Below are 24,722 nucleotides of genomic sequence, written 5' to 3' on the forward strand. Positions count from 1 at the left end.
CTCCCGAAGTGATTAAACTCTAAGCTCTAGGCTCTAGGCCTACCATCCTTCCGAGCGATTCACCTTCCTTCCAATAACCAAATTTTCACGAGGATTCATCGTATCGTTCGTATAATTTTTCCGTCATTCCGTCTAACCGGATGAAAATTCTAGCGCACCGTATCCGTCGGCTTCCTCGCGAGATGATAAAAAGAACGAAAAAAAAAAAAAAAAAAATAATGAGACGACTGAGGGGAGCGAGCTCGTACACCTGGGATTTCTAGGCGAGAGATGCTTTTCGCGGCAGACAATATGATACGGCATGGATCTCTCTCGGAATAGATCTTCGGGGGTTAGCGACGTCACGGGGATCGCAGATTGCCTTGAGTCTTGTAAGCTACCCTTTCCGAGAAACAGGGACCGAGGAAAAAATGGAGGGAGCCAGGCGGGCGAGTGTCTATGGCCAACCCCGAATTCCACCCCTAACTGGCGTATAGGTCAGGCGTATAGCCCACCAGATTACGACGGGTGGGCCTTTTAACCCAGCCGGCTTTTCAGAGCTCACCAATTTTTTAGAGAGTCTCTTCAAGTCCAACTTCAACGCGTTCCGCAATAGTCATTGTTGCGGCTAGTTAATGCGTCACCGCTCATTTTCAACCCAATTTTACGCACACAAATATTTTTTTCTTTGCGATCTCGGGGTTTTTAACGTTCTTTAATAAATCTCTTCATTTTGGTGAAACTTCGTTGCAGTGAGTTGCGACAGCGGTCAAAAATCGATCGGAAAATGTTTTACAACCCGCAGGCAGAGGGTGTCAAAATTTATGCAACGAGTTTAACGAAAATTCAGCCGGGTTGACACAGTCGACGAATAATGCGTGTGGGAAAAAATACAAGACGCACGATTATCCGTAGTTGTATGAAATTTTGTCGGTGACCTTGAAATATTATCAATTATTCTTATTGGTGAAATTAGTAGTTTTCAAGAGTCACAATTCAGTCACCTCTGTATTTTCACAAACTTTATTCAACGATTACTGCTGTCAGTGAGGAGTTATAATATCGAATATTAGAATTCACTTCGCTCAGACTCAGAATTGAAGAAGCACGGTTGACCTGGATCGAATGATCGAGAGCTTGTTTGTTACTCCTAGGTAACTATGTTGGAACTCGGAGAAAACTCGGTGAAGGATGAAAAATTTGCTTATCTTCGTACTTGGAAATAGAAGAAAGTAATGAAATTTTTAGTTGTGAGAACCCGCGTGACTTATTAGGATCGATCCATCGAGAATTGATGTAAGGAAAAAAGATTTCGCATTCATTTCGAATGGTTTAAAATTGTATAATTTCTCGATTCGTCCGGATATAGATGGATGCTGAAATATTTCAATATTTGTCGAGATCAGAAATGCGAATGACGTCGAATCGTCGACGCTTCGACCCTTGACGGATGGCGGTGATCAGTGATCGGAATTTGGAAAGTAAAACTGCCGATGATTCTTCATCTCCGTGAAAAGAAACGGAGGACGGATCTTTGAATAGATGAATCTGAAATTAGCCGATACCTGGGACGGTAATAAAACTCTGCATCCGGATGACTGAGCAAAGTATATACGTCGTACCCTCACCCGTAGTTATATCCGGGTGAATTGGCATTACGTTTTCAATCACGTCCGACTGGACGTCTTTTTCTTCACCGTAAAGCCCGAGCCTCGGGAGTGTCGCCAGTGCGTTCCAAGTAGAATATTGAGAGCGGATTACGAGGATCCAGAGGGAACGGACGAGAGTCGGGAAAAGGAGGAGAGCAAGACAAGAGGAGAAAAAGAGAATCGGGGGTGGAGGGAGGTGGTCCCAAGGCAATTCTCCTACTTAAGACGCGACGATGTTATCACGGCGAGAAATTTAATTCCGAGTTATACCGCTCGATGCACTTCTCGGATACGGGGCAGGGCGCAGTTTGCTCGAAATTGTTCCCAGGTCCTACAGGAGTACGTCTGACGATATGCCGGTCAACACTCCCAGCCGACCCCCGAAACCCCTCGTTTTTTACCCCCGTCTCAATTTCGAAGAAATACTCTGCCCGGCTGCTTTTATCTATCGTGTTGTAACAAGGCAATTCCGGTTCATTCCGCAACTTTTCCTGCAGTATTCTCCATATGATCTGTGTTCAGAACGGGATATTAGAAATGTAAACATTATATGTTTCAACAAAAAACGATAAGTTTTATGACAGAATGGAATATGGTCGGACTACGCGCAGACACCTATCCTGTCTGTAAAAAGCGATAGCGTTGTTTTCCATTTTATTGCCGAGGGAGCGCGGGATAAACATTCCAGGTTATTCGACGGTAATGGACGATACCCTGTGGATTACAAACAGTGTCTGACTAACAGTTGAGGTTCTCTCCCTTCGTCTTTTTCAGCTTCCACTTGTAGCAAGTCAGCCAGCCAGTCAGTCAGTCAGTCTACCTTTCGACACATGTTTTAGTTTATTCACCGATCTGCGCCGCGTGGAATCATTCCATCCGAGCCTCGATATTCTCACTCATTGTGTAGTGTTTCCGATACGGTTTCCCTGTCAGGTATACGCACTCGCTATATAATTCCCCCCTCGACTATTCTTCTTTTCCGTTATGCAATAATGCGAGGTATACATTTGCGATATTTGTCACATATCACGCGTGAGGTTAAAAGTTAATAACTCCGCGTTAAACTTGCTGATTGAATATCGATCTTTAAATTGTGGGACGGTTGTAGCTGGAGGTCGAGGGTTTGCGGTAAAGTTCCATTTCGAATCGAGAAAAGAATCTTGACGGATGGCGGGATCCGTCTGGCCGTCTCTCCTTCTCATGCTTCGGGTCCTTGGGGAAATTTTTGTCCTTGCCGTTCGAATCATTTTGTTCTTTTTTCTTTTCTTTTCGCGGTATGGAGCCAGGTGGGTCGGGCACACATGTTGTTGTTTGATTCTGATCTTTACCACAGTGCGTTGCGCATTTCCCAATGCTCCTGGAATCCAACATTTCGTATCTAAGTTGAGCAACAGCTCGGGGCTCGGACATTCTTGTGTTCGTGTAAAAATACGAATATGCATATTTATTATTGTTATGACTTTTTTTTCCAGCTTTTTACCTTTTGCCGTTACTTTAAATTGAGGGACCATTCAATTGGAAATCATTAACCACTCCCGAGTGATTTTCAATGTCAAAGGATAGCTTGAATTCAACTGATTTCCAACTAATTGCTTAAGTGAATCGCCCCTCGCTTTCGCCCAACCGTATCGGACACTTACGGTTCAATTTGAAGAATACGAAAATACGATGATCGAAGTTCGGGTGGTGGTACCTAATAAACTAAGACATCGAATTTGCGGAAAAAAAATTATTGATATCGTAAAAAAAGTCCTCGTCGCTGTCGTCCTCGGGAGGGTTGGAGAATTTATTTCTATTTTCTCAAGTTCATAAGGGGGGAAAAAAACACTAGCCGGTGCTTATCGCACCCGGGAGGGGAAACTGCTGGCTTTAGAAACAGGCAGGCTGGCTCATCCGCATCCATAACCGAGAGAAATACCGTCGTTCTGGTTTAATGTATATGCACTCTGTAATCCCGCGGAGGGAAATGGAACCGCGGTGATTTTCGGGAGTATCTTTCTGTATTCGAAAAAATTTTCCTCCCATGTATCGAAACCATGAGAACAAACAAAGGTTTTTGCTTCGATCGTTTAAAAACAAGTTACAGGAAAAATTGAGGAGTTTTTAGTTTCGAATGTCTTGGATCATCGATGATATTGAGCAAAGGTCACGAGTGTTTCGAAACGAAAATGACAATTCGATACTTCACTTTTACCGCAACATTCGTTGACATTGGATCTCTATGATTTATCTTATACTTGTTTCGTTTTACCGCGTATAAATCACACAGCCTGCGGTTTTTCATTTCGGTTTTCTTCAACTCACGGAATTGGAATACCGCAAAACCGGTATAAATAGTATTCGTGGCTTAGCATCCTTGAAAAGCCAGTGAAGTCAATTTCGACACTGTGATATAAAAAAAAAAAGTAGAAAAACAAAAAAAAAAAAAAAAAGAACGAGGTCATAAAGGAAAAAAAAAAAATCTTGTCGAAAAAGACAACAAACGGACTCGTGAAAGCCGAGCAGGCTATACGACGATGTAACGTAATTCGAGTCGAGTGAAAATATCCGCAGCGACAGCCGGGCTGACCAACGTCAGCCAGTCGGGAGTCCGCCTCCTCCGTCGTCGTCTCCGTCGGGTCCATCCTCCCTGCCATTCTCTCTATCGCTCCTCCAGCTGGGTGCCGGGTGGCTCGACCCGCGGAGGTCTCCGGCAGGTAGGCGAGGATCGATAACTCGACGCCGACCCAGCCGAACCCGAGAAGTTGGCCCTGGAAATGCCGTCGTTCTGTATTTGCGGTTCTCCGTCCGTCCGTCGAGGCGAGGCGGGAAAAATATTGATTTAAAGCAATATTACACTCGTCGTTCGATTGGCCGGTGAGTTGCAGGTGAGCCGAAGTCTCGGTGAAAATTACACATTGCAATGGAAACGACTTTTCGAATACATTTCTTACCTCGTCTCGTTCCCGCTTCTTCTTCACCTCTCGGTTTTTATACCCGTCACGCAGAGACGAGCGCGTTTTCTGCCTCGTTTTACCAAGCTTCGGCTGTAAGGCTTGCTCATTAGGGGAGCGGATCACCGAAAGACTATGGTGGACCTGCGGCTCGAGCTGAGCTGCCTAACCGAGACCCTCGCTCCAGGTTTAAACAAATAGCCTCCTCGTTCCTCCGCGAGTTGTCGCTGGATCGATCACAGCACCATTACCGGATTTCGGGGCTGCGTTTCGTTCCAGCTCTCCGCGATGCGTGGAACAAATGGTTACGAATAACCTCTCCGCGTTCTCTTGCTGGTAAAACCAACCTCTCTTGGCAAGAAGCGTTGCGGAGAAATATCTGTGCTCCGTTTTTGTACGCTGAGTGAAAGAATTCCGATAGATATTAATGACACGGAGGCAAAGCTCGTGTCATTGATCACGGTGCGCACCTATCTGTAACCGTGCCTGCCCGAAACGTCCCTCGAATTGAATTCAGCTAATGATAAGCTGAAATGAGCATTGATTTAAAAACCGTTTGTCAAGCGCAGACAATGTACAGTGCATGGCAATTGACCATTGTTCAGAGAATAAAAGGCGTCTGATTGTCGAGTTTATCAAATTTTCGAACAGCCGGAGAGTTCGGAAGCGTTACCCGTCCATGATCGAACGAACGTACGACGATTCGTAACAGTCGGTATAAATCAGCTATGCTTCCGCAGCTACCGTCTCCGCCGGTTCGAAAAATGTAGGTCACAAAACTGAAACTTGGCATGATAGTTAGTTTTATCAGAAGCGGGAGGAACGAGAGAACGGGGAAAAGATAATTTCGCGTCGAACGAGCTAATCGTAAATTTAACAGAAGCGAATCGCGCATTCTCGTTTCGGATATTTACTTATTTTCGCTGGATAACACATTCGTGCAATTTTCGCCGTCATGGTCCAGGGCGATAAGTGATTCTCTGCAGCTGTTGTACCCGGGAAAGTGCCAATCAGGTACATCGAATATACGCGTGAACAAAGGAAAATTCGAAATAACAAATACGTATTTTTTTTTTGAGAAAATGAAAACACTTGGAGCAATTCGAGTTTGAGGGCTTTATTATTTATAGTTTCAAGAACATTTTAGAATTTTTTTTATCGAAATTAATAACAATATGGCGGCATAGCGCATATAAGTATGAAATTATCATTACGCACGTAAAATTAGCGGTAGGTTCATGCCTAACTTTTGTGGAGAATCTGACAAATTTAAGCGTTGTCGTTAATAAAAATTTTTAGGTGTCACTTTTCCTTACTTTGTAGATACTGCTGAGCCTAAAACGCTATGTGGGCGCATTTCTGATCTCCTTTCGATAGGTATGATTGATGTTTCTCACTCTTCCTCTGTCGACGTCTCGTCTCCACGAAGCTCGAACGAGTTTTTAACAATTGCACAGCGTGTCTCTTGAATCATGAATGCTTACGTCTGGTAGGCTGGAGGAAATTCGGTGAATTCTTACTTCGGAACCGTCTTTGGACCAGTTGAAAAGTTTTCCACATGTTTGGCTTACAACGAGAAACTGCAGACAAAAGTTGACCTCATTTTTTTGTTTAACTCAACCTACATTTGGTCAGGAATTTCTTGGTGCAGAAAAATTCTACCTACTTTTGTTTATTCGTGCACTTTTTGTTTTTATTACAGTTCCCTCGTGAGCTGTACTGCAATTTAAAGAAATCCGGTCAAAATACTTTTCCAAGATGTTTTTCATATTTACTGCGGTCGAAGTGAAAACTTGGAATCCGTTTTACGCACCCACGTGTTCGCCTCAATTCTCTGTGTAGGTATAATACCTACCTAGCCTACTTGTATGAACTACGACGAATCGTTGTTTCCTCGATTGCTTTATGCGACGCAAGATTTTGTACCATTTGTCGGACGGTTTGCATTTCTCGATGAAAGTTTCAACCCCTCAATATCAGGAAGGACAGATTCTCTCTTGCCTAAAATTAACGGAAGTCGCTATTCGAACATCGTGCTTCGTTCGGCTCTGTCTTCCTCCGTCCTTGATCCCTCCCCCTAGCGTTTCCTTCCGTGAAGAGGAGAGACGAGTAAAATTGGAAATATTCTGACAATATGTGCTCTCGTACTGCGAGCAAATACTCGTGATGCACAAGTTTCGTCAGTTAAGAAGTTTTTAACTTTCATCCTGTAATCATTTTCCTACACCTCTTTGCATTGGAAACAAAGTGACTCACCCATCGCGGCCACCTACTTTTCTTCACGTCATGGGAAAAGTGTGTGTCGCCGTACGTGAGACAAGAGTATATAAGTTGGACCGTCGATTCGATACTTTCTACTTTTATTTTATCTAGATGATTTTGCTCAAACTAGAAGACTCTATACACACGCTCCAAAGTTAACGCGATAACCTCAGCTTCACGAACGCTGGCGACGAGACTCGATAATAGTGGTCAGGATAATGTGGTAAAAATGGAAATTGTCAGCTTCGTTGTTCGCACGACGTTCACCACAAGCGCGTAACGAATCGATAAAATCCGAGAAGATTTTTTTCACGATCGCAGATTACATTATTTAGGGGAAACCGACGATGAACAGCATCTGAGTTGCGTATGGAGAATCGCGTACTTGAAAAGCACTGGATCAGCGGTACACATCTGTTGTTTTCGTCTATTCTAGACCTGAAAATTGGCGTTAAACTCATGAGGCAAATTAAACAGGGATATCGTTCGTCGTTAAAACTTTAAACGTCCAATCTTGCGAGAGAAGTTTACTCACGCTTTTCGCCTACATTGTTCCGAGTATAATACGAGGTAAGGCGTGCCTACGCCTATGTCTATACCGCAAAGCCTGGTATCACGGTCTGTGCTGAACCGCGATATTCCGGCGTGAGTACAGTGCTTTCCGAGACAATGACGTCAGCAATTTGTTGTCCAGCTAACTAAGAGCCAGTCGGCTCCGCTCCCCTAAAATCTCCCAGCATGTACCCCCTCGTCATTGGTCATTGCCGCGGCGTTTTTTCTTCGACGTTTCGAGTAAACCAGGCCTGAAAAGAAAGGTGACCGACTGTGTAACGGCAAGAGTCGACGAGGTGCGATATTATCACCATTTTTTAACCCAGGCGTCGTCTGGAATTCTATAAGAAAGGATAGAGCTGTCGTTGGTCTTAGTGATGGACGTACGCTGTGCGGCAGTGTAACGAATCGTTACTCTATTCGGGGTAATCGGTTTGCGTGACGTGCGTCTTCACTTACGAGACAGTGATTTATCGGGGTATCTGCACGATTTCGTTCGGAACTGATTATATTTCGGCCCATTTGAATCGGTTTAGGTGTTGCTTTAAGGAGTTTGGCGAACGAAGGGAAGTAGAGGGGAGAGGAGAGGTTGAAAGAAAGAGAAAAACGATTTTAGGACCGTGGAGGGAAAATAAAGAAAGAGTAAAACACGTACTTGATCTCCAATAACGTCTGCATGCAGGGGAAGTTGACGTATTACATTACTTGGGGAGAAAAAGATTTTTGCTACGCGGGTCACTCGTACTAATGTAACAATATCAAGGCTACTGCACGCCAACAGAGCGGACAACGTGATTATGTCAGGTGCTCAGCCTCGGTTAAACAAGAAATGGTATGTTAAGTATATCATTACTCGATCCCGAATTCGTCGAAAACTTTGAATTTTCTCTGTCGTGCGTCAGGAATCTTAATCTGCGTCTTGTTCTACACGTTGACACTTTACCCGCTTTATCCACTTTACCCACTTTACCTTCCACTGTCATCCGACGCCGAGGCAATTTGCTGTATCTACATTTATCAGTTCGTTATCCTTTGAGCAACCGGAGTAATGAAAGTAACTCAGTCCCGAGCGTAGTGTTGGATCGCAAGAGCCACGATCCATTTTGTCGCGAGACGGCGAAAGTGAAACGACACTGACCGATACCGCTTCTGCCGTTTTCTCAGACACCGTGAAAGGATCGACTCTACATTCGTGTTCCTCTGCGATCTGGAAGGGGTGTCGGAAAATCAACATCACAGTACGTGAATGTGAAATGAGTTCCGCGTTGAGGTCGACCTCCTGCCCTTTTACCACTTGTACTTTCTCATGCCAGTGAACGGTGGAAAAGCTCCGCGAAAGAGGTGGAAGTGAAAAGCTGTTCTGGAAAATCAGGATATTACAATTTGCGGGGGAGGTGAGAGGCCATCGAATTTAACGATGCGGAATATCCTTATTGCCACGCCATAAGTTAACCAATGTGTGCATATCAAAACAAGGCTCCGATCGTATAATATTCTACTTCACCGTTTCCTGGGTCAGCTGCTGTACTGCATGTCCGTACAAAATTCCGAGAGATGGAAGTGATGATTGTTGGAAAAAAAAAAAAAAAAAAAACTAAAGTCGAGTCAATGTCAGTCGAAGAGATCATCGTTGGGCTTCTGCCGATGCGAGCTTTTTTTTTCTTCGACTCGGCGGCAAATTCTCGTCTAGCCGCGTTTGGCTCGTCCTGACAGCGAACGTCGAGCTCTCGCAATTTCGACGTCGACAGACAATGAACGCGCTCGCCTCTGAAATAGCCACCTTCATTTTAGGTGATTCCGCGCAACGACCAGGCGGCCCTTAAGGTCGTCAAGAACGAACTCTGACCCCGGCTTTATAGTCACCCTCGAATCGTGCCTGAGACTATCACGTAACACTTGCGATTCAGGATGGACGTGAGGGTGCCGGGAACTCGAATACGGTGATCAGTCTTGGTTGTCTTCGCTAAACAATCCGCGGGTTTTCTGTTGATATATAATCTCCATATCCGCAGACTTCGTAGCCGTAACAAAAGCTGCCGGATATTGCAGTGCGGGGAAAAACACACAGCTGGATATTTTGCCCTCGTTCCTTTAAACGAGTAGAACTTTTCTTTCACCTCGACTTCTCTCAAAACGTTTTTTCCCGTCTTAATCATCGCGTGTAAATATTTGCCGCCATTTTGCGGTCGTACCGCTGTTTTCATCTCTCGAAACGAACGTGGCCGCGACACGTATCGCCGTTCCATCATTCTTCCTCCGATATTGTAACTCCTCTGCATTATTCACCGAGGACCGTGCGTGGTGCCTGCTGAACGCATCATTTCGTATCGTATGGTCGAAACTGATTGCCCCAGTGGGCGACGAATAATGCTACAATCTGTAACCATTACGGGTTCGCTACTTATGTATCTACATTTCCATCTGCGGTCGATCGAAAGTGAAAGTTTAGTCAGTAACGATTGAAACCGCGACGACTGGACTGCAAATTAATTCGATTGCGTTGCCAGCCTTCTTGGGAGTGGAGAGAATGATATTGAAAAAGTAATAATAAACCTGACGTGTGGCATCATAGCCGTGAATGCAACGCACGGTCTCGCACGCGTACCGATCCGAAAACCAGGCCTTAACGTTCGGCAAAATGAATTCTGAGTTCAACGTATATTATTCGTACAACGCATGCCTGCGTGACAGAGTGAACTCTGTCGTCCGATTCTTCAGAGCTGAATTTCACATCTTCCGATACGATACGTGCCATTGGTTAATTGACATACTCGTTCTTACGGAGACGTCCAAATACGGTAATCGTGGTAATGAATTGCTGCGCATTTCAAACAAGACATTGCCCAATGACTCGATTCGACGCCACTCTACCCCTGCACGTGCAGACTCGGTACATTGTTAGTGCCAACGACTTGGCCGCCTTGGATAGAATAGGCTCCTCAAGATAATCACCAAACGCCTGATTTACGATCATTCAATCTCTCTTAATCACAGGTAAATGCCAAACTGTACCTGCTGAAACGATGGTATACGCAATGGTAAGCTAATGTTGAGCGACGACGGATTGCTCTGTCCTCCTTCAACTTTTTACGAATAATAATCCGAGATCCATCTACCATCGATTCTGCACAGATGCATAATTAATTCAATTTATTTATCGGCAGATACAATATTGTATTACACATTTTCTGTAGATATCCTACGTAATTTGAACTCTCGAATTGTACCTTGATTTCTTCGGAACCCTTATTCGAATCCGTCGAAGTTTCACTTCTTAGTGATATTTAATATCGAATTAAAATTCGATCAAGTCTCCTCCGTATCGCTTGATGACGCTCAATTTCCTCAGTTATAAAAGCTAAAAAATGTAAAGATTTTTTTTTAGATTTATACACGTTGTCGTTATCGCACTAAGTTTTACTAAATGTTTCACGAAAATGATGTTTGTTTCATCGCGATTAATTGGATACAAAATTTATTAGGGAACGATTTGACAGGCTTGTACAATAGATCCGTTTTGGTATGGTTATAATTTTTCAAACTCAACGATGTAGATAAACTATCATCACTGAAACGATTCGTCATTGCAGAATTCTGGAAAAAAGGTGCGGTCTTGATAATACTAGTTTGTAAAACTACCTTTCTCCGACCACGTGGCTAAAACTGAACGCTATCTGTTTCTATTTCCGCCGACGGCTGGACAAGCCAAGTTCTTGTGAAAAAGGTCAAGCAGCGAACGAATTCGAGACAGCAGGAAGCGATTCTGATAATGTATTACGGCCTATCTCTACTCCTGAAGACATTTATCGATTCTGCCCATCCGGGAAATGATCTTCGGGTCGCTGATAACTTTGATGTAATTGAAGGCCACCCATTCATATTGCGTCCGAACGGTTGAAATTCGGTTTCTCGTTCCTAACGGGCACTATTCTCAACATTATTCTGGAAAGTTTCAATAAAATCTGTCAAGTATTGGCATGAAAGCTTACAAAAACCGCTCCCAATCATTCTTGTCGAACGAGCAGTGTTTCCTAGACATTTCTCGTACATTCCTCCAAGTCGTACTGCTGTATCATTACGCGATTCGTTAGACATTTCCCGAATGATCGTCACAACGTTTCAGTGAGCATTAATACAATCCCCGTGCGGAAACATACAAGTCCAATAAATCGCTACCAAGTTCAAACCTACCTCCGTTATTCTCCATTGTGATCGTAAGGTTACGACTGTGCTGAAGTATGAATAGGCGCGAGTATCCGGTCACTGCGTATTACAATCCATAGTTACGGGCATACGATGCTCGATGCAGTCGGTGCAGCACTAGCGTGGCGGAAGTCGCATGTTGAAACGTTACTGGAAACTGGCTCTCTGGAATTATTCTCCCAAGCGTACCTACGTCGAACGCTTCATTGCGATAGCAAAGAAATTGGAGAGAGTTGTGCACTCGAAGACCTGAAAACGTAACCCAGTCCGTACCAATCGAATAATTAGTAAGCGAAAAGATGACGAGGAAGGCCCCCTTCCCTATTCCGCTTTCCTCTGCTCCTTTGACATCCCGTTGGGATCGGGTTTACTTGATGTAGGCTACACCTCGCGATGTCACCGTACCGGATATTGAAAGTTATCGATTCGTTGACGGCGACGATAATTAATTCACGCAGTTTTTATCGGTCTTTGGTGATTATATACCCTCAGATTTTCTCGGATGTATTCCCAAGTAATGAAATCGTTTCCATGGCGTTACATTGGGCTGTTGCGGCTTTTTTTATTGTTCTTCTTGGATGTCGACCGTGCAAGACTTTAGATCACCGATCGTAATCCGCAGCCTACCGGTACCGTCACCGGGTTAATTCAGTTTCTAAATTCTTACAATTCTGCGTGGACGAATATATGCGATCGTGACCTCTCGATGAGCAAAGAGAGAGGGGAGAATCCCGGGAGGATTCTGGAGACGTAAGTTTTACGGGGGCTGTCAGGAATGTGCCAAAGCACGAGACTCCGCTCGGTCTCCCATTGCGGTATTTCATCGCTAGTTTGGCTCAACACCGGGATAACACGGCGCACATTTTATTTCTTACCCCGCAGACATCTGGGAGAAACTGCCGCTGTAGCACGAAACGAAATAACTTTGCCCAAGAGATAATCATAAATAAGCCATTCTTTCAAGGTGTCATCCCCTTGTTCTCCGCTTGTTCTCAGTTCTCGCGTCTCCCAGTCATTCCACGACTAAGCTTTCGGGAGCTGAATAACAATAATGATATTCTGATTGCAGTCTGTCCGTAATGTCCTCAATTACATACTTCTGCTGCCACAAAGCGACAGTAACGACATATCGATCCAATGTAATGGATAATAATTGCTGCAATTACTCGTTTCGCATGCTTCAAAATGCCCTTGTCGCAGTATCGTGTTCGAAGCGCGTGATGAATCAAAATTCTGCCATCGATCTGAAAGGGTTATGGCTAGTGGACAGGAAATTCATCGTCCAACAAGTCGAAGATCATCCGTCTGGCTGTCTAAAGGAAGAAAAAAACAAATTTATATTCGCGTAAAGTTGTCGTTTTCGGTGAAAAGTAATATGTCCCAACGAAACTGGGAAGTCAATTTCCTACTCCGGTATGACTAATTTTCGTCACAATTTTTCCTCCCTTTCTCGCTCGCGTTATTCCGAAAGAATATAAAAATGCCACAACCATCGTCGACTGATCGCAGATTCATTCGCCTGTAGGCTGGCATCGCTCGTAAACTATTCTCAGCACGGTAACGTGGTTATCTGCCGTCTCCACAGTTTGTTCCTAGCGTATATCGAACTATCTCTCTCTCTCTCTCTCTCTCTCTGGCGGGGGTCCAAATAGTCGAGATAATTGAGTGAAATTGGTGAGCAAAGTTTCGCCATGCTCGCGTAAACTGAATCCTAAGAAGTAAACCGGTTGGGCTGATCGATATTTGGATATTGGTTGGTGTAAATAAACTTGGGTGGACCAGCGGAAACCCCGTGGAACTACGTATAACACAACCCAGGCTGACCTAAGCGTAACCTGGGCACCGGGTTTCCGTAACTCTCGGTATGGTTCCTTCCACCTGATTCCGACAACTTCGAAACGGCGAACGGTCAGCCTGTCCCATATGGCTACGCCAATTTATACAGGGTGCGGGACCAACGATCCGTGTTCCGATGGATAGATCACGGATGACGGATGAGAGATAGCCAAGTTATACAAAACTGAAGGGTTGCGTAGAGATTCACAAGCTGTGCGCAAAAAAGAACGGAAGCTCTTCATCTTTTCGTCTTGGTGCTTTTTCGTCCCTTGAAAATAACGGCTTTGACAACGGAAGAAATGCTTTGCAAAAAACATTGCAGGGTAAAGCTACTTTTCACCGGCTACCGGCTCTGCGACGACTCTTTTTTACACACATTGTAATCCCACTGTAGTTGGCGTTGAAGCTGCTGCCTTGAGGGGAAGGCAAAAAATGTTTTGAATAATGATGTTTTCGTTCTTCAACTCCGCGATGCCGTGAATTGCCAAATTATCAGACGACGCGCACCGTTCCGCCGTTCGCATATCTTCAAATATCGTTTACCTAATCGATTGGCCCGCGTTACTGAGGAATTATTGATTATCTTAACAAGGGGATTAGTTTAGGAGCTGTGCCGTATGTACGCAACGAAGTCGAGGAAAAGGAATCGTCCGACCTGTACTTTTTCTCGACGTTGAGAAGTCACGACATCTTCTCGTCCCTTGGCTTTTAATCCCCCTTACCTGTTTATCCCGGACTCCAAGAGTTTGGGGAATTAAATTGAATTTCCCGCTTCTAAAAGTTTCATTTCATGTTTACTCGCTACGTAAATAACGAAGAATCGACCAAGTCGCCAATTTACGGAAGGCGTGTTACGCACCCAATTTAACGAACCTGACACTCTTACATAATCTGTTCACTGATAAACAGGCGTAATTCAAAAGAAAGACAACGAAGAGGAGAATAGAGAGGCGCGGAGGAAAGGTGCGAAAGAGAATTACCAAATAAACAGGATTCCGACTGATAACTCTCGATCAAGATGGTCGTCTAGTTTCAAAGGATTTTGAGGAAATCTTTTTTTTTTTTCTTTTAGACTAACGAAAAAAAATTTGAAGTTTGCATATCCTTTCATTTGTTTAGCTTGTAAAATAAAAACTACCAAAGCAATCATGATTATCGCAGTTCACGCGATAGGTATAGGTATAATGAAGATGCTGTAAAAATTTGAGTACGATGGGTCAAGAGCTTTTTGAGATATCATGTCTACACTTTATTTTACATACGTTCCTATCGGACAGTATGCATTAGGTTATATTCGCTATTTCGTTTCCAAAAAATCACAAAGTTTGTTTAAATGTCAATAAATATAATGTGAAAACTATGAGTGATTTTGTTTCAACGAATTGTTTAAAAAATGAAAAAAAAAAACAAAAATACCCCAAAACCTTTAAAAAGAGCCTTCACACCAGACGACGACCCCGGGTGTTTATCGGGTTTAACATAAAAAGTACGCAGGACATGCCCGGCACTTTTCGCACGAGGTATGGTCGCGCCGTCTCGAGATGACGACATCGCTACCAAAGACCTCGATAAAGATAGCGACAGCCGCCGGTGGTAGGGCTGATCCACGGTTCGATAAAACTAATACCCGCGTTGTATCGCAAGAAGGGCTGCTCGCGGAGCAGTACATGGGCAGGCGGGGATCGCAGGTGAGAGAGATCGATTACGCCTAGCCACCCTCTCGTTATTCAGTTATATTTCTGCAAGGGCTAGCGGAGGGCTGAATCTCGCCTTTTCAGGGATTCGCGTGCCTCGAGGCTCCGGCTCCGGCGTTCAGCACGCAGGATCGGCTGGCGCGCGCGACCCTGGAGGGACTCGGCGGGGACTCGACGGGGATTCGACGGGGAGTCGGCATCAAACCGTTGCGATGCTAGTAGGCCGCTCGCTCTCAGCACGAACGAAACGACGCAACGTCAGTTAGCACGACGACGGCGATCCGATACACCCGTCGTGCCAGTTGCTCGTCGACGCAATCGCGAATGATATCTGGGATACGAGGGGGATCCCTTGGATACGTACAGTGCGGACACGGTGTAACGCCGGAGTTTTCAACGCGCCGAACATCCTCGCCGAGAAGCAACAGTCCTCGAAGCAAAACGCCGGGTTACCCCAACATAGCCCTAAACGCCGCGGAGGGATATTCTTGCCGGGATTAATCCGCTGCGATTACTTGGATTACGATATATCACCTACTCGCTACCTTCTTGTTCGCGGAGATAAGATTTCCCCGCTTAGTCATCTTGACAGAGGTGTGGTTTTTGTTTACGATTTTTTTTTCGACCTATTTTTGTCTCACTCCCTCCCTCCCTCCCTCCCTCCCGCCCTCCCTCCCTCCCGTCCTTCCCCGCCTATCCCGTTATATCTCTCTCTCTCTCTCTCTCTCTCTCTCTCTCTCTCTCTCTATACGCAAATTTGCAGTGGTGCAAGTTGTCCAGTTTCAATACGGTGTGCCGATGGTGGTAGAAGTTTGAAATAATTTCATCTCCGTAAAGTATAATATAGTGGCCGAGAAGAAGGAGGAGGGTTTACCCTTACTTTGTACAATACGTATGACGATTTGATAACCGTCGACTTTTCTACAAGGAAATCAACTAGCGCGTGATTTTAACCTCTGAATTTATCGAATGCAGCGGTTCAGTGTCGAAAGAGAAATTTAATAAAGTGCGAAACTGCGAGAACGACGACGGCTGTTTATAATTTTTTTTTTTTTTTTTTCAACTGTGTGTGCTCAATCAATCAAATGGTTTACTCAGCATAAGATATTGCCAACGAATGATTGTGGATATATCGACTTCGATCTACCGATAAACAGTGTCGAGTAAAAGAATTCATCTTTCTCTCACCGTACACCTCGCTCTCCACGGAATATACCCAGACAGTGACGCACTTGATAGGTAAGCCAAAACGCCATTCCTCTAATTGGCCAATCCATATCCATTAAACTTCGTTCAACATCAACACTCTGGGATGCTAAATACGCCGCAGTTTTGCGACCAGTAGAATATCAACGAGGTTGATTTTTTTGAACCTGTATACAACGTCCAGACGCCAAGCTGTAGATAACGAAAGAAATGACCATTCTTCGCATCCGTTAGACTTTCATTGAAACACGTCAGTTTACGAACATCCCAGTTTAGTTTAGCCTGTTGACTTCACTTGTTGGACGGACCTTAAAATCCCGTGAGATCAAAACCACTCGAGATATTTCGAGTGGATTTGAATAATTTCCTCATTGTTTCTCGCCCGCCAGCGTTTTCCCCCTGCTACGAAATTGCGACGGAAAAGTGAATAACGTAGAAAAAGAAATTGTAGGAATAATGACTTGAGAAAATTATTCACTCTGATAAAGATAAGCGTGCATCGATAAACACTTGTAGGTTTTTTTTTTTTTTAGTGTCACGCCTAGCTGCGAAACCGGAGTTGTTCCCCATGGCTTTAGTGTTGTTTAAAATTGCACGAAAAAATTTGCTGTGTTAAATTTATAAATGAAATAATTCACGCAATGTAACTCCAGAATCGACTATTACGATTTTTTTAAATCTTTTTATCGGGTAGAGTCTAGATACTCGGACCAATGGTCGGTCGTGGTTACGAAAGGTGTTCGAATCTTTGAAAAACTAGGTCCACATACGTACCTTCAAAGATTTATTACAGCGATTCGCATGTTTTACGACGTGTCGGTCACTGAGAGATGCAAGTTGTCGGTGAAGTTTCGCGAGAAATAATTCACATGTCTATCTGAAACAAGTTTTGCAATCGAGAATTTCATTGCTCTCGCAATGGTCACCTGATCGTGCCCCGATGAATCGAAGAACGGACGACTAGACTCATCTATTAGCTGTCGTTTCGGAATACTTTTACTCGCGTGGAACAAGTTCTGATCGAGGTTCACGCCACATAATAGGCTTTTACATTCCGACATGATTATTGACAGCTAAGGTTGTCGTATATATCCTGTGCATCGCTTGTGTGGAAATTTACGGGTGGATTGATGATGTCAAATCGAAACAAGTATTACACGAGCGTATTTCGACATGATTCATTCGTTGCACGATCGGTAAAACGACTCCGGCACGTAAGTCGTATAAAACTTTTAAAATCGCCGCGGCTGTGATTTCTGGCTAGGGGAAAAAATACCGAAAGAGGAAAGGAACAAAGAACAAATCGAAGGCATATTTCAATTATTCCAAACCGCTCCCGGGCAGCGCTTTGTCGGGTCAAAGGTTATCGGTCGGCGAGACTACCGCGAAGCTGACTACGTTCGATGAATTTTTCATCCGGCGTATCCGGCACAGACAGCTTCACCTACGTCGCTGCTCAGTTATCAGGCGCTACGTATGTTTGTTAATTTATCAAACTCGGATGACGGCGTAGCTATTGAAACGATGAAGTACAGGGACGCCTCGGAACGAAGTAGCAAAAAACACCCAAAGCTGCCTGGTCATTTTCATGGGAAGCGCGATGCACGGTAGGATGAAAAAGAAAAAAACACCCGTGCTAAGATCAATACCACAGCTATGGACTCGGTGATGATGTATCCCTGATCAACCAACTTGGGGTGAGGGATGATGCATCAGCTCCGCGATTCTAATCATCAGCTCCCAGAGTAAACGTGCGAAGTTCTTGAGCAGCGGTAAACGAGTCGTCGATTTCTAAAAGTCTTCCTCAATTTTTCAAGTCTTTCTGAAACAGTTTATGAAACAACGTATCCTCTCAACGTCTGTTGTAATATCGATTTGCGATTTGTTGAAAGCAGTTCGTTCTCATTGGACAGTTTGATGAAAGTTATTTGTCAGAGGCAAACATTCGCGGCAGTCTAATTCATCTTCTGTTCAAACGGTTTCGGTATTAAGTCGGAGGATTTTAGGGACAACGGGTATAACTTTCCGGTGACGAGTCGCTGATGTCAATATTCGATTCGTGGCAAGCTTGCGCGTAACTCGAGTTTCCGACTTGATCTTCGGTATTACTAAAGTTTTTCACTTGAGTTTTTGCAGGGGCGTCGGTTCGATGGTTCGATATCAGTTTGACAGAGCGAATACTGGCTAAGGTAAACCTATACGCCTGTCGGAAAAAATTTTCCACCGGCTAACGGAAGCGGCGAAAGCTCGGCCAAGAAATTGTTTTTCTTCTCACGAACAGACGCTGCAAGACCTGCGCCTCGTCTGTCAGCTCGATCGGTGTTTGAGTCGAAGTTGAAAGCTTCGGCTTCTCCCTTTTTTACTTCATTTTCTTGGTTTCTGCGGTTCGTCTTGTGTCGATACACCAGCCAGTAATTAGTCAGAGCTTGCGGCTGGCGCCGAGGAAGAAGCTAACTTCTAGATAAAGAACATGCATCCGGCTGGTTGTTTGTACGGATTATATTCAAATCGACCTTTCTCAGTACTCGTAGTTTTGTACTTTCACATTGTCTGCATCCTTTTCGTTCTTCAACCTTTGAGATTATTGGATGTTGGAAGGAGCTGCTTGATACCGAAAATCGTAATCAATCGTGTCGGCTGGAAAGAGAATACAAAACGGTCAACGGTAACGTTCAAATTTAATGACAAAATTTCATTTTTTACCTCGGGTTTTACTTGTTAACGCCTCTAATTTTTCAGTTTTATAACACACGTCACACTTTTTTTTTTTTTTGTATTCCTAACGAAGGTTATACAGCTTGCCGGATACGAATTGTATACGTGTGATTATTTGTCACGCGGATCGATCCGGATTATATAGACGATAATTTAAAAAGCTTTTCCGTTATTTTTATCCTTTACTCATTCCTTCGTCGTAAAAACAAACCAATTATGCTTTGAAAACAACTCTCGCTAATTTAGGTGCTCGCGATTCGGCTCGTCTCGCGTCTTATTGTTCAAGAAATTCAAATTGAGCCAAACCGAACGATCCATCGATTACCCGAAAATCTCGTTGAAGCGTAACGTCGGGTGGCAGATGGCTACCGGCACTAAACGATTTACTTTGGTATTTCGTCCTTGGTTTTAGCTCATGTTATTGCAGACTCGAGAACGTAAGAATTTACAGTTTCCCTAATTTTCGTTTTCTCATAATACATACTCTTCAATACTGATTAAATAACCATTTCAGCATGACAAAGGAAAAAACAACCAAGTCTCGTCTGACTTTCAAGTTTTATTCACCGACTGCCATTGATATGTTAAAGTATTCAGCACTGACCTTAGCTATCGGTATCGAGTTTTTGGTATTCCAACAGAAATTGCGGCTTCCGAAATTTATCGACACTCGTCCCATATCAATGTTACATATTTGCAAGGATGCGAGTAACGGTGACCGATATGAAACGAAAATCCATTTTAATGGTGGCGAGATAAAGATAGATTAAATAAGAGACAAGAGAGAAAAAAAAAGAAATGATACTCTACAAACGAAAAAAGTAACCACCACAAATAAGACGTTCGCCCGTTCTCATCTTATCAAGAAATAGTCCAGCATGCGGACGGAGAAAGTCCGAACGCGACAGAGCCGACTTTCACTATTTGTTACACGTACCCGGGGACGAGTGCGTAGCTTTATCCGTCAATCGGTCTACGCGTATGCCCAACGTAGCCCCGGTTGCAGGATCACGTCGCCGACACAGAACGTATGTAGATGAAGCGGTCAGCCGGAGGCACGTATTCAGGTCAAACGTCAAATACTCGGAGAGCACGAAAGCCAGGTACGATGTGTGCCTATGGATGTGCCTGCGAGCACGCTATCCAGATCCGCGGTTACAGGTCAGAGTTAATTAGGACTGAGATTAAACGGCTAGAATAGGCCTCCCGAAACGGCGAAGTGCTACAGGGTCGACGTCCTCGTCGAATACTCGCGGAATCTGTAGTTTTACCCGTTGAAATATAATCCTTGTTACATCGTAGCGTCCAAAGTGGTCACGTACCTGGAAAACCGTGGAAATGTCACGGAATTTTTGTTTCGAAAAGCTCGTCGCTACCCTGACTGCGTTACTTCCGATGAGATGCGTATGCACCAAGCCGCATCGCTGGCAGCAAGTGCGGCAATCTTTTTTGCCGTCCGATGTATATAGCTGGCCGGATCCTGCCGCATGTGAGGTTACACGCGTTAAACCAACATCATAAACACAACATATCCCTGCAAGTCGACCCTTCCCCTCGTACCACTACTGGTGGCTTAATATCTTTTGCTGGGATTCTAAAAATATCGTTTCCTGTTACGTACATAACACGATTGTTGAACGCGTTCGCGTTCTTGTTTCAACCCGTTTCATTATTCTATCGAGAATTTTTAACAGTATCTTTATTTGTATTCCCGCGTAATTTATTCGGGCAACCGATCGTGATGAGAAACACGCGCGTTTTCGACTCGCTATTTTTGCATACGAAACGTCTGTTTCTCGTAGCTTCGGTTCCGTTTTTATTTACCCTCGACATTTTCACCTCGCTTCTCGCACACCGTACTCGTCGTGTCTTTTCGTATTACACACGCTGAGAATTATCTTCCCTTGCGTTTTCTTGTTTCCTTTTACTCGTATTATTCACCCAGCTCGCCTCAAGCTGTGGTATAAATCTGTGTTACCGTGTAATTTCACCTTGGCGCCTCCTGCTCATCGACGATCCTACATTGCAGAGGAAAATTGTGTAAATTGTAGGTAACATTTACATATCGTATAATGAACGTGATACTTCAACTTGGGGCGAGATCAATTATTGCCGACACTGTCCTGTATTCGCGATCTAAATATCCTTCGGCAAAAAATTACACACACAATCTTCGCCGTCATTGACACTCGTGCCATAGCCGTGGTACTGTACAATTAAGAGGGAAAACAGCAAAGAGTTTTGCGAAATTTAACTTTTTATCCCAGTTTCTCGTGTTACTCCCTACTGACTCTCACAATTAGTCACGTTATGATTGAATACTTTACCGGGCACTGACAATGAAACACCGGATATGCATCTTATCGAGCACTCTATCTACAATAGGTTTAGAATATAATCACAAACCAAAGGTGTGTGTAAACATCACGAGCAGCAAAAATACTTCCATCTATTCTCTTCGTTTTTGAAATCCTTTTATTATTCATTCTACTCCTCTTTTTCGGGCCTCCACTTTGCGTAAATTAACTTATACCGCTCGCGCTCGTGTTACACGCTATGAAATGAAATTTGTAAAAAAAAAAAACAAGAAAAAGAAAAAGAAAGAAGTATCTGAATACTTTTCACTCTTTCAACCGGCCTGATTTACACATAAACTTTTTAACCGTTAACCTCTTCTTTCTATACCATATTTCTCTTCAAATTTTTCTCTCGCATAAGTTATAATAGACATACATTATCGGTGATTATTCGCTATGACTAATAAATTTTTTATTCTTTTCATTTTCTAAACCTCTGTAATTTAGTGTTGGAAGAAAAATCTATCCAACTATCAAATTACTTATAACGGAATGTCGAATAATCGGCAATCGCGATTCGCAACTTGATGTTACAATCAATTAAGACGTCGTGAACTATTTGAAACGGGCCGGACGACTGTTCAAATAATCGTTTAAAAATATTTCGCTATACGTGACGCAACTCCAATATCGTTGTTTCTCCGGCGTTTCATCCCTTCCGTTTCTTTTCCCGCGTGGCTCTCTACTCACTGTCCATCAATTTTATCTCGGCACACCACCTACGCAATTTTTCCTCGATCGCGACGGTTTCTTCATCCAGCTGCATCGATTTTCCTTTCAACAAAGCGTGCGCGCCTTCCTTATACATATACGTACGTACCAAAGACGACAGCTTACGTGTTAGTGACTTATATACGGCCGTCCACGAAAAAAGCACGTCTCCGTCTCTCGCGGTTGACTCTCGGGGCTCTTTTATTTTTTTAGTAGCTGAGGGCGGGGGGCTGATTTCATGGCGTTTCCACAGGCGAGTCCATCAGGCCTGCGATCGATTTCGTTTGAGCCGTATGGCAGGACTTTTTGTCTTCTTGTGGTTATACCGCTTCTTTCTTTCATCTACTTTCCTCTCTTCTCGCGAATGGCTTCTGTCTATTCCAATACTATTTCTTTGGTGACATCTGCAGGGGGGGGGGGGGGGGGGAGAACAACTTATCAGCTCCGAATTCTTCTGCACATTCTCTCCCTACTTCTTCCATCTTTTCATTTCATCTGTTCTCTTTTTTCTCTTATTCCATGTCCTACCCTCCGTGGCTTACTTACTAAGTAACGTCTCTCTAACAAGCAACGTTCTATCGCTTTGCTCATTAGCAAGTTTGATTTATAGATCAAGACTGCATGCGCAATATTATTAATTGAATACTTGGCCGTCTCACGGGCTGCGCCGTGATCGATAATTGCTAGTCCAACGACTCGTCACGGTAAAATAAGTTACGGCTCAATCATTGTACAGAAAACTGCCTCGCAAACTAATAATTTGAAACTGTAGCCATGCGAAAATATTTCTAAAAAGATTCGATAGAAAATAAAAAGGAAAATCGTCGAATCACGAAGCTCCGCGCTTCAAAGGGAACGAAGCTTGGCTTGCGTTCATCAAGGCGGACGCCACGAAATTTTCTGTCTGTTTTCTGCGCTCTGTAAAAAACAGACGGACTGGAATAAAAGAGAAAAATAAATAAAAACTATACGCGTAACCTACGACTAGTTAGCAATCAAATTCCAACCGTGCGAAGGAACGTAGCCATGCTGTTGAAAAAATATTCCGTCATACGTATCTTGTGTCACAGGTATAACGACCCCGTTATTCCTATTGCGCAATTTGGCCAATATTCCATACCTAACCCATGTCGCCACCACTTTCTCCACTTAGGGTCAACGAAGTACGATTTATACTATATTACACTTAGACCGATTGTGAGCCGCGTATAATGTACCTTTTACTCGGTCACGAATGACATAATATCGTCTGCAATCCGTAGCTGTACCCACACTTTCCATACACCTATAATCAAACGAATCGTTGCGAGGGCGTCACGAAGGTGTATTATCAAAGTTGCTGCTGCGGATGTTGAAGACAAAAATGTTTTGATTTCTCGAAAATTAGACTTTATCGGTACTTCACGTGTGTTCAATTTAGACTCAGTACAGCACAGTACAAGTATATCAGGCAGGCGATCGTTACGTTAGTGTAAGGAATAACATTACGTAAAACGTAAGTCTTCCCGTTTTCGGAGTTCGAGAAAATGGAAATCGCACGTCGAGAAAATATTCTGTCAATAGTCCCCTCCGTCCTTTGAGAAAAGTCGTAATTTACTTTATTCTGAAAATTTAACGATATTTTTTTCTTTATATTTTCAGGTTAAAAAATGGGGTGCTTCGGGAGCAAGGATAAGCTGAGCAAAGAGGACATGGATTTCCTGAAGTCGCACACGCGGTACGACGAAGCCACCATCAAGGAATGGTACAAAGGATTTAAGGTCAGTCGACGAAGCACCTTTCATTATTTCAAAGGTCGATCGTCGTATGAGATTTGAAAAACGAGGCCGTCGCAATTCCGACTCGGTTCCGATTTATTATCCACCGGTACTCGGTCGTTGACCGATAAATTTAGAGACTCGTATTTCTTCGTGGAGTAAAAAGAAGGCAAGCTGCAGAGAAATCCAGCTCCCGGATCTCGGGGCTCAACATAGTTTTCAAATTGTCAAATACTTGAGGTTGGATTTTAGAGCTAATTAACATTCTTGCCGCGCGTAAACCTGCAACCGTTGTTTCTGTTCGCGGAATTTTCCGTCAATGCTTATTGAGCGGTAAAATTTATCGTTATAAATAAAAATCTCGTTAGACGAGACGACCGTTTTTTCCTCCATTTTTTGCCTCTCACTTTCCTCAGCTGTCACGTTTGCATTTGGCTTCAAAAGCATTCCCACAAACCGAGACCCTCGTTGACAAAGCAAACTGACCACATACTGCTTCAATTAATCTCGCTCGCGTGGCACACGCGCTTCTCATTCTAATCAGCGGTCAAACACAAGCATCGCTGTATGTAATCGACCGTGTTAGTGACATTAATTGCGGATTGCGAATGTTTTCTTACAATAAACAATGCGCGAATTATCGAAACGAAATCCGATTTTCAATGCGCGTTATACGTTTTTCAGTGAAGAAGTGGAACGTGATCCCTCGGATTCGTTGATGGACCTTTTCTCAATCATAATCCATTTTTCTCTCTCCTTAATTTTACCTTTCAAAATTCTAACCCGTCTCATTCCCGCAGAGAATGCTGTACCGTCCAATTAGAGCGCATCCATTATGCTTTTGTAATTTATTTTATACGGTAGGTCT

The 24,722-nt window shown here is 43.7% G+C and overlaps 2 protein-coding genes across 6 annotated transcripts in view; both read left to right on the plus strand.

Moving 5' to 3' along the window:
* The window catches only part of LOC107220785 (neurocalcin homolog), a 112,092-nt gene that overhangs the window by 44,090 nt on the left and 43,280 nt on the right, over positions 1-24,722 (plus strand). The gene's annotated exons all lie outside the window — the stretch shown is intronic.
* Positions 1-24,722, plus strand: part of LOC107220791 (neuronal calcium sensor 2) — a 99,191-nt gene that overhangs the window by 44,057 nt on the left and 30,412 nt on the right. For 2 of the 4 annotated variants that reach the window (XM_046733140.1, XM_046733141.1), the window contains one exon: positions 23,739-23,857. In XM_046733140.1, coding sequence (XP_046589096.1) covers positions 23,747-23,857 — 111 coding nt within the window. In that variant the 5' untranslated portion in view covers positions 23,739-23,746. Of the gene's footprint in view, positions 1-15,296; positions 15,703-15,794; positions 16,348-23,738; positions 23,858-24,722 lie in introns of those variants that run through there. The other 2 variants (XM_046733142.1, XM_015659525.2) reach the window with 2 other exon arrangements.

This window comes from Neodiprion lecontei, chromosome 2 (assembly GCF_021901455.1).
Source record: "Neodiprion lecontei isolate iyNeoLeco1 chromosome 2, iyNeoLeco1.1, whole genome shotgun sequence".
Classification (NCBI taxonomy): domain Eukaryota; kingdom Metazoa; phylum Arthropoda; class Insecta; order Hymenoptera; family Diprionidae; genus Neodiprion; species Neodiprion lecontei.